General features: G+C 44.4%; 1 protein-coding gene across 8 annotated transcripts; it reads right to left on the reverse strand.

Moving 5' to 3' along the window:
* Positions 1-6004: 6004 nt before the first annotated feature.
* On the reverse strand, positions 6005-14596 carry TSACC (TSSK6 activating cochaperone). Of its 8 annotated transcripts, none has more exons than XM_054551268.1 (5): positions 14401-14596; positions 14142-14310; positions 13210-13266; positions 8300-8428; positions 6005-6221 (listed from the first exon to the last, which is right to left on the reverse strand). In XM_054551268.1, the coding sequence occupies exons 3-5, from the start codon at positions 13241-13243 to the stop codon at positions 6082-6084; spliced, it is 303 nt and encodes a 100-aa protein (XP_054407243.1). In that variant the 5' UTR covers positions 13244-13266; positions 14142-14310; positions 14401-14596; the 3' UTR covers positions 6005-6081. The 8 variants fall into 8 exon arrangements, with proteins under 8 accessions (XP_054407243.1, XP_054407230.1, XP_054407233.1 ...); XM_054551255.1 differs by having other exon boundaries at positions 6005-6232; XM_054551258.2 differs by having other exon boundaries at positions 13210-13367; positions 14401-14554.
* Positions 14597-14694: the final 98 nt, after the last annotated feature.

Genomic DNA, 14694 nt, shown 5'->3' on the forward strand with positions numbered 1-14694 from the left:
CTAAGTGAGGGATACGTACAAGTTCATATAGTATTCAGCTCACTTGTATGACCCCTGCAGAAGCCAAATTATTGGAGTCAATGATAAAGGATCATCATAACTTTAACCACATGGTAACCCCAATCTTAGCTGCTACCCTGAATGTGGTCTCTTTACTAGACAGCTTCTGGAACTAGTATGTGACTGTTGGCCTGGCAAATGTGTTCTCCATACTCATTGGTAAGAATGAGCAAGAGCGGCCGGGCGCAGTGGCTCACGCCTGTAATCTCAGCACTTTGGGAGATCGAGGCAGGCGGATCACTTGCGGTCAGGAGTTCGAAACCAACTTGGCCAACATGGTGAAACCCCATCTCTACTAAAATATACAAAAAAATTAGCCAGGCATGGTGGCAGGCTACTTAATCCCAGCTACTTGGGAGGCAGAGACAGGAGAATCATTTGAACCCGGGAGGCAGAGGTTGCAGTGAGCCAAGATCACGCCACTGCACTCCAGCCTGGGGGATAAGAGCAAGACTTTCTCAAAAAAAAAAAAAGAATGAGTAAGAGCAATTTGCCTTTATATGGGAAGGACAAGAGCACACAATCACTGTGCCACAGGTCATGTTAACTCTCCTATTCTCTAACCCAATATAGTCTGCAGGGAATTCAGCTATCTTATTCTGCTCAACATCATGCCAGTCCACTATATTAATGACATCTTACTAATTGGACTTGATGGTCAGGAAGTGGCAAGTACTTTAGTAAGATGAGAAGAATCAGGTGTCTGACACATTGAAGAAGTTTTTAGAGGTCCAGGCTGGGCGCAGTGGCTCACACCTGTAATCCTAGCACTTTGGGAGGCCAAGATGGGTGGATCACTTGAGGCCAAGAGTTCAAGACCAGCCTGGACAACATAGCGAAAACCTGTTTCTATTTCTTTTTATTTATGTATTTATTTGAGACAAGGTCTCACTCTGCCGCCCAGGCTGGAATGCATCAGTGTGATCTCAGCTCACTGCAAACTCTGCCTCCCAGGTTCAAGCAGTTCTCCCACCTCTGCCTCCTAAGTAGCTGGGACTACAGGCATGTGCCACCATGCCTGGCTAATTTTTGTTTTTGTAGAGACGAGGTCTTGCTATGTTGCCCAGGCTGGTCTTAAACTCCTGGGTCAAGTGATCCACCTGCCTTGGCCTCCAAAGTGCTGAGATTATAGGCGTGAGCTACTGCACCTGGCCCACATGACTTTTTTTATTTTTTTTTAACAATCCTCTAATGTTCCAATAGCTTCCCATTTCACTCAGAGTAAAAGCCAAAGTCTTTAAAATATCCTGCAATGCCCTACACATGATCTGGTATCCTCACTACCTTTCCGATCTCATCTCCTTCTACTATCAGTCACGCCTTTGCAACCATAGGTAGAATAATGACCCCTCCCCCCGAAGATGACAATGTGCTAATCCGCAGAACCCGTCAATTAAAAATTACATGGTAAAGGGTAATTAAGATCACAGATGGAATTAAGGTGGCCAATTAAATAACTTTAAAATGGGAGATTATCCCGTATTACCAGGGTGGGCTCAATATAATCACAAGGGTCCTTAAAAGTGGAAGAGGAAATGTGACTGCAGGAGAATGCACAGAGATGCAATTTTGTGGTTCTAAAAATGGAGGAAGTGGTGCCTATAGAAACCGGAGAAGAGAAGGAAACTGGGTCTCCTCTAGAACCTCCAAAAAAGGCCCTCCTGATTTTAGCGCAGTGATACCTGATCTGTTCAGACTTCGGATCTACAGAACTATAAGAGAGAATAAATTTGTGTTGTGACACTAGGTTTGTGGTAATTTGTTATAGCAGCAATAGGAAACTAATATACCACCATTGTGTAAATTAGAAAATAGTATTAAAAAAACATATATTCAGTTCACATCTACCTGCTAGTATAGATACATTGTCTTCTGGAATATGCAGAAAGTGGTCAACAGTGGTTTTCTTTGTAGGGAGGGCCTAGGGTCCTGGGGGAGACTTTTGCTCTTTTGCTTTATTTATTTATTGAGATGGGGTCTTGCTCTGTTGCCAGGCTGGAGTGCAGTGGCATGATCTTGGCTCACTGCAACCTCCGCTACCTGGGTTCAAGCAATTCTCCTGCCTCAGCCCCCCAAGTAGCTGGAACTACAGGCGTGCGCCACCACGCCCAGCTAATTTTTGTATTTTTAGTAGAGACAGGGTTTCACCATGTTGGCCAGGATGGTCTCGATCTCTTGACCTCATGATCTGCCCACCTCGGCCTCCCAAAGTGCTGGGATTAAAGGCATGAGCCACCACCCCCGGCCGCTTTTTTATTTTATACCTTCTGCATGGTTGTAAACTTTTTAAATATCTGCAATTAAAAAAAAAAAAACTTTGTATTATGAAAAATTTCAAATATACACAAAATAGAGAATAGTGTAATGAACCCAATATACCTATCACTCAGAAAATTAACCGTATATGACCAATTTTATTTCACCCACATCCCAACCCAATCCCCTCCACCTGGGTTATTTTAAGGCAAACCCCTGACATCATCTGTGTATGTTTCTGTATCTATCTCCAAACATAAGGACTCTTATTTTCAACACTTTTTCAACATTTTATTACAAATATTTTCAAACATACGTAAAAGTTGAAATAACTTTTCCCAGTGGAAACCCGTAGATATCCACTAACTACATTCCACAGTAACATTTTATTCTACTTGCTTTTTTACATAACTATACATCTATCCATTAATCCATTTTATTTTTGTATGCATTTCAGAGTGAATTGCAGACATCAGTATACTTCACCCCTAAAACCTTCTGTATGCGTAGCATTAAGTACACTTCAGTATTTATTTACAGTTTTTTAAGGTAAAATTTATATCCAGTAGGCCTGGTGCAGTGGCTCACATCTGTAATCCCAACACTTTGGGAGGCTGAGGCAGGCGGATCACATGAGGCCAGGAGTTCACGACTTGCCTGGCCAACATGGCAAAACTTGTCTCTACTGAAAATATAAAAATTAGGCATGGTGGAGGGCACCTGTAATCCCAGCTACTCAGGTGGCTGAGGCATGAGAATTGCTTGAACCCGGGAAGCAGACGTTGCAGTGAGTGGAGATTGCACCACTGTGCTCCAGCCTGGGTGACAGAGTGAGACCTTGTCTCAAAAATAAATGTATATCCAGTGAAATGCACAAATCTTAAGGGTACCGTTTGATGAATTTTGATAAATGCATGAACTTGTGTAACCCAAGCCACCATATCAAAATATAAAACCATCAACCGATAGTTTCCTATGCCCCTTCTGTCAATCCCTATTCCCACTCCTCCCACAGTGGCAACCACTATTTTTAGTTTTATCTACCATATATTAATATTGCCTGGACTAGAGCTTCAAATAAATGGATGGTACAATGTGTATTCTTTTTTTTTTTTTTTTTTTTTGAGATGAAGTCTCGCTCTTGTCCCCCAGGCTGGAATGCAATGGCACAATCTCGGCTCTCTGCAACCTCTGCCTCCTGGGTTCAAGCAATTCTCTTGCCTCAGCCTCCTGAGCAGCTGGGATTACGGGCACCTGCCATCACACCCAGCTAATTTTTGTATTTTTAGTAGGGACGGGGTTTCACCATGTTAGCCAGGCTGGTCTCGAACTCCTGACCTCAGGTGATCCACCCACCTCAGCCTCCCAAAGTGCTGGGATTATAGGCATGAGCCACCGTGCCTGGCCAATTTGCGCCTGGCCAGTTTGCGCCGGGTCAATGTGTATTCTTTTGTGTAATACTCCTTTCACTCAATGTAATGCTTTTGAGATATTTTCACACTGTTGCATTTATGAGTAGTTTGTTCTATTTTATTGCTAAGTAGTGTTCAATTGCATGAATGTAACAGTTTATTCTAACCTTTTTATCATTATGAAATGTCTCTATTTGTGACAGTACAGTTTGTCTTAAAGTTTACTTTACATTCTCTGATATTAATATAGCCATTCCATCATCCTCTGATTACCCTTGGCCTACTATATCTTTTTCCATCCATTTACTTTCACCTAAATGTTTTTAAAGTATGTCTCTAATCAGACTGACTCCTGAGAGTGTTTTTTTGTTTTGTTTTGTTTTGTTTTGTTTTTTACGCAATTCTAGCAAGATTTGATAGCCTCTTTCTACCAAATAGGGTAAGATATTCTAGGCTTATCTTGTATTTTTTTTCCTGCGTGAGACCTGAAAACAGTCATTTCTTCAGGATCCTTCCTTCCTTTCTTGAAAAAAGTGGTATTTAGTGACTATAATCTGGGTGCTAGGGGTATTGTTGCTACCAAGTTAATCACTGTTTCAAGGCCTTTTCAGTGAGCATGACTTTTTGGGAAAGGTGTAGGCGGGGTCTAATTTTTTTGCATGTGATGTCCAATTGTTCCAATACTATTTGTTGAAAAGACTATCCCTTCTCCTTTGGATTGTCTTTGCTCCTTTGTCAAAGATCAGTTGACTATATTTGTGTGAATTTTTTCAAGAGCTGTCTATTCTGTTCCATTGGTATATGTCTGTTCTTTCACCAGTACCACACTGTCTTGATTAGTGTAGCTTTATATTAAGTCTTGAAGTTGGGTAGCATCAGTCCTCTCAACTTTCATTCTCCCTCCACAACAAAATGTTTTGCCTGTAGTGTTTCTACTATCTTATGTGTGTCTCATTGCTATCTGGAAGCTGACAATGGCTTTCCAGACTTTCTTTTTTTTTTTTTTTTTTTTGAGAGGGAGTCTCGCTCTGTCGCCCAGGCAGGAGTGCAGTGGCACAATCTCAGCTCACTGCAGCCTCTCCCTCCTGGGTTCAAGCGATTTTCCTGCCTTAGTCCTTAGCCTCCAGAGTAGCTGGGACTACAAGAGCATGCCACCACGCCTGGATAATTTTGGTATTTTTTAGTAGAGACAGGGTTTCACCCTGTTGGCCAGGCTTGTCTGTAACTCCTAACCTCAAGTGATCTGCCTGCCTCAGCCTCCCAAAGTGCTGGGATTACAGGTGTGAGCCACCGCACCCAACCCCTTTCCAGACCTTCTAAAAGCTGCCATCAGAATAATTCTGCAGGGAAAGCTGACTTGCCTCAGCTCCTTTACATTCTATTTCACACTCTATATTCTGGAGAGGAAAAACTCTTCCCCTTATTTGTGATGACTTATTCTCCTACTGATATGGTTTGGATGTTTGTCCCCCACAAATCTCATGTTGAAATGTAATCTCCAGTGTTAGAGGCAGGGCCTGGTGGGAGGTGTTTGGATCATGGGGATGGATCCCTCATGAATGTCTTAGCACCATCCCCTTGGTGATGAGTGAGTTCTTGTTCTAAGTTCACATAATATCTGCTTGGTTAAAAGTGTGTGGTACTTCCCTCCTCTCTTTCTCCCTCACTCTCTTGCTCCCTCTTTTGCCATGTGACACGCTGCTCATCTTTGCCTTCCATGGTGATGCAAAGCTCCCTGAGGCTCTCATCAGAAGCAGATGTGGCACACACAGCCTGCAGAACCAAACCATGAGCCAAAATAAACATATTTTCTCTACAAATCACCCAACTTTAGGTATTTCTTTATAGCAATGCAAGAATGGACTAATACATCTACCTCTAGGTCTTTGTCCAAGCTTCCCAACTGATATGGACCTACCTGACTTCATCTGTGCATGCCATCCAACCCCTCCCTTCTTCAAGTGGCATCATAAAGCCACTTTCTCCAGCAAGATCCTAAAATTGGTCCAGTTGTATCCTCGTAACCTCCAGTGTTATTTCTTAACCTCCATCCTCTTTCAGAACACCACTACATTTTGCAATGAATTGTCTGCCTTGTTAGACAGTAATCCCCCCAAACTCCTTTTGTAATATGTAACCCCAAGTGCCTTGTACAATGCTTTGCACTCAATGAGTCCTTATTATGAACCTGTGAACAAACTAACCATATGTAGAATACATATACCCAGATTCCAACAAGGGTTTACTGGGAAGAGAGAGGAAAAAAACACAATAACTTTGTTCCACAATTCATTTACTGAATTGGGGCCGGTGATTTAACAATGGATTAGGAGATAAGGCTGGGAGAGAAGAATTATTGCTTCCCCTCCCAGGAGCCAGTTGTGTCACGGATGCCTGTAAATGTTCCAAAATAGCCATCTGTTGTTGGGCGAGCTGGGTCTGAAGCTGGAGGTTTGCATACATACATTCCAGGAGTCCTAGGCATTCCTTGGGCTTGTGATCAACTCCAGAAGGAAAAGCAATGGAGGTGCAAGGGAACAAAGGAGAGAGATTTGGTAATTGTACTGAGGTTGGAAGGACCCTAATAAAATGACCTCTCCAATCTTTCCAGGACAACCCAACCCAGACATACCTTTGCCCAGCTGTCACCTCCCAGTGAGGCATACCTGGCCCCTATTTTAATTTGAAATCAATCACTGGAACTTATTACCCCTCTCCCTTGTTTTACTTTTCCCATAATATTTATGGTCATATGGCATATTTTATAATTACTTAATTTTTGTCTACGTCCCCCTTCTAGAATGTAAGCTCCAGAAAGGCAAGGATTTTTATCTGATTTGTTCACTACTTTAACCCCAGCACCTAGAAAAATGCCCGGCACATAACAAATATTCGATGAGTGAATGAAATGGTCTGGGAGGGAGGCCTAACTTCCCTAGAGCTCAGGGGATACCTCAGCCTCCTCTGTTACTTGACATAGTGTCTCATTAGCAGTGACCTGAAGTTCCCTAACTTCAACCATTCTTGCTACATTGGTCCATTGTTTTTTTTTTTCTTTTTCTTTTTCTTTTTGGAGACGGAGTTTCACTCGTCACCCAGGCTACAGTACAATGGTACGATCTCAGCTCACTGCAACCTCCACCTCCTGGGTTCAAGCAATTCTCCTGCCTCAACTTCCTGAGCAGCTGGGATTACAGTCGTGTGCCACCATGCCTGGCTAATTTTTGTATCATTAGTAGAGATGAGGTTTCACCACGTTGCCCAGGCTGGTCTTGAACTTCTGACCTCAGGTGATCCACCTGCCTTGGCCTTCCAAAGTGCTGGTATTACAAGTGTGAGCCACTGCACCTGGCCAGTCCATTCTTTTTCTAATATTTTTCTTTTTTCTTTTTTTTCTTTTTTTTTTCAGCAGAGCCTTGCTCTGTCTCTCAGGCTGCAGTGCAGCAGCACAATCCTGGCTCACTGCAACCTCCACCTCCCAGTTTAAGCAATTCTCCTGCCTCAGTCTCCCAAGTAGCTGGGATTACAGGCAGGTGCCACCATGCCCAGCTAATTTTTGTATTTTTAGTAGAGATGGGGTTTCACCATGTTGGTGATGCTGGTCTCAAACTCCTGACCTCAGGTAATCCACCCGCCTCGGCCTCCCAAAGTGCTGGGATTACAGGCATGAGCCACCGTGCCCTGCCAGTCCATTCTTTTGTTTGTTTGTTTGTTTTGAGATGGAGCTTCACTCTTGTTGCCCAGGCTGGAGTGCAATGGCCCAGTCTTGGCTCACTGCAACCTCCGCCTCCCAGGTTCAAGCGATTCTCCTGCCTCGGCCTCCTGAGTAGCTGAGATTACAGGCGCCTGCCACCATGCCCAGCTTATTTTTGTATTTTTAGTAGAGACGGGGTTTCACCATGTCGGTCAGGCTGGTCTGAAACTCCTGACCTCAGGCAATCCACCTGCCTTGGCCTCCCAAAGTGCTGGGATTACAGGGATGAGCTACTGTGCCCAGCCACTTTTTCTAATATTTTACACAGCCAGTTAACCTTGGTAATTATATTATCTGCTGTTTGTATTTTTATCAGTCTTGACTTCTTTGTTGGACTCTGAGGTCCTCAAAAACAGGGATTATGACTGTCTAGTTAGTGCCCTGTTGTGTTCCCCATAGCTATGCCAAATATCCACTGACCTCCCCAAGGGAAGATGAATGATGAAAATTCAAAGACCCTGAGACTGAGTTAATAGTTTCCTTCTCTGGCCACCGTTTTTTAAAATTTTACCTTCCCAAGTGAGCAGGGGTAAACCTGGCCATCTTTTAACTAACATTACCAGTAAGCAATGAGAGGTTCACTTCACTCCTGCCTAGTCTAGCAAAAGTGCTAACAAGCAAGGAAACAATACAAGTTGGTAGAACTGGGATGATAATGAAATCAATGAAACTAAATAATCAACAAGCTACCACAGAAAAATCTATAGATGCCTAACATAGATTTCGCTCTTGATCAATAGGCGACAGCTCAAGCCACCTCCTCCATGCAACCCTTCCCCCTGTTGAGTCCATTAGAAAACCCTCCCTACATCCTTACCTGAGGGCAGCTTTGTTGTCTGGATGTTCAGTAAAGTGGCTGGTGGGGAACTTGCTTGAAGATTAATATAGCTGGGGGAGGGTTTTGCTCTACAAAGAGGCACAGCATTAGCTTCCTCTTTGGCTGGAACTAAATCAGAGGTAACTAAATCAGAGATCATTCCAAAAGGGACAGCCTTTCTAATTAGATCCCTGCACCTGGTCCACGAAAGCAGCTGCTCAGGCCCTGCCCTGAATATGTTACATATCAGAAAGATACATAAGACAAAAAATAAATCATAATAGGATTAAGAGAAACCAAGCAGGAGTGGGATAAGCTAAAATCTAATTTGTTTACAAGTTCTTACTGATATACACTACATGCTCGCGACTGTACTAAATCCTAGGGTATACATGAGATGTATTAAGACGTGGTTTCTTATATGCTTATTATCTAGTTAGGAAGACAAATCAGACACAGGTGAAACAGTGATCTAACAACATGAGGACATAAACAATGAGTCTGAGTCTGGGGTGAAAATAAAAGCCTTTTATCTGTTAGTTATATTATGTGATTAAATGTAAAAATGAATGTTTCTTAAAAGGGAGAAGAGATCAATATGAGTAGTGAGAGAACTCTACCTTCCTTCAGGTAGAGGATATTTACTGAACCTTAAAAACTTGAGAAGCGGCTGAGCACAGTGGCTCATGCTTGTAATCCCAGCACTTTGGGAGGCCGAGGCGGGCAGATCACCTGAGATCAGGAGTTCAAGACTAGCCTGACCAACCTGGTAAAACTCCATCTCTACTAAAAATACAAAATTAGCCGGGCGTGGTGGCAGGCGCTTGTAATCCCAGCTACTTGGGAGGCTGAGGCAGGATAATCACTTGAACCCAGGAGGCAGAGATTGCAGTGAGCCGAGATCACACCACTGCACTCCAGCCTGGGCAACAAGAGTGAAATTCCTTCTCAAAAAAAATGAAACAACAACAACAAAAAACTTGAGAAGCCAGGTTATACTGGTGAGACCACAATCAAGCCCCTCTCCCTAACAAGGATTGGCCTGTGACCCAATACAGGCCAATCATGGTATTCCCATCCCCCTTGGCAACTGTGACTGAGACAAGGGATTAGGCGCATGAGGTAAGTTGGGCCAGAGTCATTCCCTGGGATCAATATATGGATTCCGTGTCTAAGAAATTTACTTTCTTCTGATCTCCTATTCTGAGAAAATGTATGGTTGGGCCCAGTGAAAGCTATTTGGCTAGCATACCATGAGAAGTGGATAAAAGCAAGAGATTAGAGACAAGAAAAAGCATAGGCGAGAGATAGATGGATACGCAGACACCAACAGGCACCGAATCCCCAGTTTTAGTCCCCGAGGCCCTGGTTTTTGCCGCTCTTCTTCCCATTATTCTGTGAGCTATTTCAGCATCTCGCCCAACTGCACAAGTCCCTGAATTGCCTTTTTCACTTAAAGAAGTTTGAGTAAAACTCAACTCTCATATTAACATAATCACATCTGGACATATTGAATCTGAGGTGAGAGTAGGAAATCCAAATAGAAGTGCCTAGAAAAATAGCCAGAGAGCTGGCACCGGAGCTCAAGTGAAAGGTCAAACTGCCAGGCCAGCCCCAAAAAGGGGATGAAGGAGCTGCAAAAATACATTAGCTCTCCAAGGCAAAAAACAGAGAGAGAAAAACTGAACCTTCAAGGAACTCCTCCTCAGGAGTCTAGAAGATGAAAAGGAAGTGGGAAAGTAGACAAGGGCAATGGATGGAAAGTCAGACAGCTGGAACTAGGTAAGAATTAAAAAGGCAAGACAGTAGGGAGACAATAATTCACTGTTATAATGAAATCAAGAAAGGATGGTAAAACAATTCATTTTCATCATACACATAAGAGATAGCTTAGTGCCTGCTATGTGGCAGTCGCTGTGGATACCACAGTTTGCTAAACAGAAGTGGTCACTACTCTCCTGGAACTGACAGTCTTGCTGTGCAGACAGTCATTAGGTGATCAAGCACACATGCCATTACACTTCAGTAAGTGCTATGAAAGCAACTGACCTAGTCTGTAGAGCTGGAAAACATGTCCTGAGGAAGTAATATCTCAGCTGGGATCTGAAGGATAAAGAAGGGCCTCTTCATAAAAAACAAGCCGGGGGGCAGAAGTGTGAAAAGTAGGTTGTATGAAGGAAGATGTCTTATTCTTGTTCTTTACTCAGAGAGCAACAGAAGGAATGGCCTGGTAAGAGGAAGAAGTGCTTATATGTGGGTGCCAGGTTGAGATGCTTTATGTCTGGAAGGTCACTGAGCCTATGAAAACTGAAATCTGTTCTCTGTCAGTCACTCTTGGTGAGGGAAATATGTTTTTTTGGTTTTGGTTTTTTTCTTTTGCACTGGGTTACTGGGTTTGTGGATTTTCCAAGCTCTACTGGTAGGTCATCCATCTTCTTTTCCCTCCTGCTCCAGAGTCATCAGTCACTTGATGGCTTGTGCAGAATGTCGTAAGGAGACAGAAGTTGAAACTCAGGTCTCAAGATTCTTCTCAATAATGTGTTAATTTCCATGCAAAATGTGTTACTTTCCAGGCAAATGCACTTTTAAATAATTTGAGCCCTTCCTGGACATATGAGAATGCATTTTTTTTCTTTTTTTTTTTTTTTTTTTGGAGGCAGAGTCTTGCTCTGTCGCCCAGGCTGGAGTGCAGTGGTGCGATCTCGGCTCACTGCAAGCTCTGCCTCCCGGGTTCATGCCATTCTCCTGCCCCAGCCTCCCAAGTAGCTGGGACTACAGGCGCCCACTACAATGCCCGGCTAATCTTTTGTATTTTTAGTAGAGACAGGGTTTCACCGTGTTAGCCAGGATGGTCTCGATCTCCTGACCTCGTGATCCGCCTGCCTCAGCCTTCCAAAGTGCTGGGATTACAGGCGTGAGCCACCGCGCCTGGCCAAGAATGCATTTTATACTGGGTTATAAGGTTTGAAGAATGCTTTACACATTTTTACACAAGGTGGCATGAGAAATTAAAAATTGTTTTTTAATTAAAAAAAAAGAGACTGCTTTACACACACTCTATACTAAAGGAGCTGTATTTCTGACAATGTATAACAGAGGATGAGGGTGGAGAGAGGCAAAAGGAGGCAGAACAGAGGATATGATAATAAAAGGTGCTTTACATACATTCTCTTATATGTTTCTCACAATGACCCTTAAAGTAGGGTCATTGTGGATACCACAGTCTGCTAAACAGATGTGGTCACTACTCTCCTGGAACTGATAGTCTTGCAGTATAGACAGTCATTAGGTGATCAAGCACACACACTATTACATTTCAGTAAGTGCTACAAGAGTCTTGTGGAACTGGGGAACGTGACCTGAGGAATGTAGATAAAGTAGGTAGCTTTACCTACATTTCACTTGAGGAAACTTAAGTCAAGAAATTTGCTCAAGATTCCACAGTTAATATGTGTGGCTGCAGGAATAATGTTTTTTTAGTTAGGCCTAGCTTTATACCCTTAGCCCATCCCTTAGTAGCAGTAAATTTAAATGTTTCGATCCATTGTGAGGTTAATAGTATTTTCTAGTAGAATCGTGAGCATTAAATAAGTGGTAAACTGGCCAGGCGCGATGGCTCATGCCTGTAATCCCAGGACTTTGAGAGGCCAAAGTGGGCGGATCACTTGAGGCCAGGAGTTCAAGACCTGGCGTAACCCTGTCTCTACTAAAAATACAAAAATTAGCCAGGCGTGGTGGCATACACCTGTAATCCCAGCTACTTGGGTGGCTGAGGCACAAGAATCACTTGAATCCAGTAGACAGAGGTGGTAGGTAAACTGCTTAAGAGGGTCTGGCAAATAGCAGCTGGAATTAAATTTGGTCCTGTAGACTCCAAAGTCATGCTCTTTACCACTGCACTATATACCCTGTGAAAAGAGCCAGTTAATTTATGTCCAAGCTGGGGCTGGGCGCGGTGGCTCACACCTGTAATCCCAGCACTTTGGGAGGCCGAGGCAGGCGGATCACCTGAGGTCAGGAGTTCGAAACCAGCCTGACCAACATGGAGAAACCCCATCTCTACTAAAAATACAAAATTAGCTGGGCGTGGGGGCGCATGCCTGTAATCCCAGCTACTCAGGAGGCTGAGGCAGGAGAATTGCTTGAACCCGGGAGGCAGAGGTTGCGGTGAGCCAAGATAGTGCCACTGCACTCCAGCCTGGGCAACAAGAGCAAAACTCTGTCTCAACAAAAAAAAAAAATAGGCCGGGCGCGGTGGCTCACACCTGTAATCCCAGCACTTTGGGAGTCCAAGGCAGGTGGATCACGAGGTCAAGAGATTGGACCATCCTGGCTGACATGGTGAAACCCGTCTCTACTAAAAATACAAAAAAATTAGCCTGGCATGGTGGCAGGTGCCTGCAGTCCCAGCTACTCAGCAGGCCAAGGCAGGAGAATGGCATGAACCCAGGAGACGGAGCTTGCAGTGAGCAGAGATGGTGCCACTGCACTCCAGCCTGGATGACAGAGAGAGACTCCGTCTAAAAAATAAAAAAAAATTATGTCCAAGCTATGGAATGGTAGGTCTTTCAGATAATCTGTTCCAGCTAAAGTTAAGTGGATAGGCTCTGGAGTCAGAAGGCCTCAGGCATTTCCCTGGCCCACCAATGGGGCTGTCCCACTACAACTCAGTATCTCTTCACTCTAGTTAACACCATGTCTTCTAAGATCCTGTACATAGTCTTGTTCTAAGTATTAAGAGGAGATACAAAGGAATAATAATAAATTCATTTAACAAATAATTACTGAGCATCTACTATTTAACAGATCCAGTTCTAGGTGCTGGGAATACAGCAATGCTCCCATTTAGTGGAGAATGCAAAGGAGGTCTTCCTTTTTAAGGGAGGGGAAGCAGGGCCTCCAACACACACCTTTTCTGTTAGGATGAGTAGTGTGCTGCTCCATCTGAACACCAACAGGTGTGGTGCCTGGGAAAGAATCATAGCATCAGATGATCAACAATCCATGCTAGTATTTTCACTATGATAATTTCCTAAGTTGTCTCCAGCAGATCTCAGGCTATTCCAATCTGCGGAGAAAAAAGTAGGAAACTCTATTTCATGGCCAAACAGGTGACTGTTCTTGAACTGTTGGTGCTCTCACGGCCCCTTCACTAGTTTGGAAAACAGTTATTTCCTTTAGTGCTTCCTTTTTTTTCTGGACAAAACAGTAATTTAACCAAACTCAAACCTTAAACGTCTCTGACGAACAAGCAGTTACTTTCCGTGTTCTCACCATGTTTAATTTCCACGGCATGATGAGTCCTTCTCCTGTCCCGAATGGTAATTTTAAAACTCTGGCTCCCCATCATCTTTAACACTCAGGACAGCGGGAGAGGGATGGATGTGGGGGAAAAGAAATCTCAAAGCAACACAGGGAATACTTCTTTTTTTTTTTTTTTTCCTGAGATGGAGTCTCGCTCTGTCGCCAGGCTGGGGTGCAGTGACACGATGTCGGCTCACTGCAACCTCCGTCTCCAGGGTTCAAGCGATTCTCCTGCCTCAGCCCCCCGAGTAGCTGGGATTACAGGCGCGCGCCAACACACCCGGCTAATTTTTGTATTTTTAGTAGAGACGGGGTTTCACCATGTTGGCCACGCTGGTCTCGAACTCCTGACCTCAGGTGATCCACCCGCCTCGGCCTCCCAAAGTGCTGGGATTACAGGCGTCAGCCACAGCGCCCGGCGGAAATAGTTGGGAAAATATTTTAGATAGGATAACTTAAGGAAACGCAAGCCATCACCCTCCGGTACTGCTCACAGCCTCACTGAAAGCATTTCCTAAGAAGGGAAAAGTCCACATACAGCCATAAGTCCAGCGGCGATAAACCACAACTCCCAGTGTGCCCGGAAAAAGGCTGCACAGTCCGGCCCGGTAAGACTACAACTCCCACTTCACCCTGCGCCAAGCCGGCAGGTCTTTCCCCCATCTGCTGGCTGGAGTCCCGCCTCTCTAGTCCACTTGTTGCTAAGGCTAGACCAAAAGAGTGGAAACTGTCAAGCCTTTCTTAGCCTTCACGGTCCGATAGGAGCCGAGTCGCAATACACAGTTTAACGACCTCACCTGCGGTGTTAACCGAAAGCCGCAACCCCAGCACCCAACCCTAGAGTTGACACACATGCGTAGTTGTGTGCTGGCCAACTGCCAGAGCCTAAGCGCCTGCGCCGACATTCGCGCTGCACGCGGCCGGGAGCGGCCACCCTATTGCGCAAGCGCCTGTGCCCTCCCAGTGCCTTCATCGTGCTCTCTCTGTCTAGCTTGTCTGGCCGTTCTTGCGTAGGGGGCGGGACTAAGGCTGTCAATTGTTCTGTTTTTGTGCCGATCAATGAGATGGTTGCGGTGATTGGCGACTACCTT

Source organism: Pongo abelii, chromosome 1 (assembly GCF_028885655.2).
Source record: "Pongo abelii isolate AG06213 chromosome 1, NHGRI_mPonAbe1-v2.0_pri, whole genome shotgun sequence".
Classification (NCBI taxonomy): Eukaryota; Metazoa; Chordata; class Mammalia; order Primates; family Hominidae; genus Pongo; species Pongo abelii.

Bases quoted from the DNA above. Each gene is read 5' to 3' on its own strand.
- TSACC (XM_054551255.1), bottom strand. From the start codon at position 13,243: ATGGAGCAGCACACTACTCATCCTAACAGAAAAG. The intron at 8,429-13,209 runs GTGTGTGTTGGA...CCTCTGATTTAG, and splicing joins TACTCATCCTAACAGAAAAG to TTCCAGCCAAAGAGGAAGCT. The intron at 6,233-8,299 runs GTAAGGATGTAG...TTCCTTCTGGAG, and splicing joins GACAACAAAGCTGCCCTCAG to TTGATCACAAGCCCAAGGAA.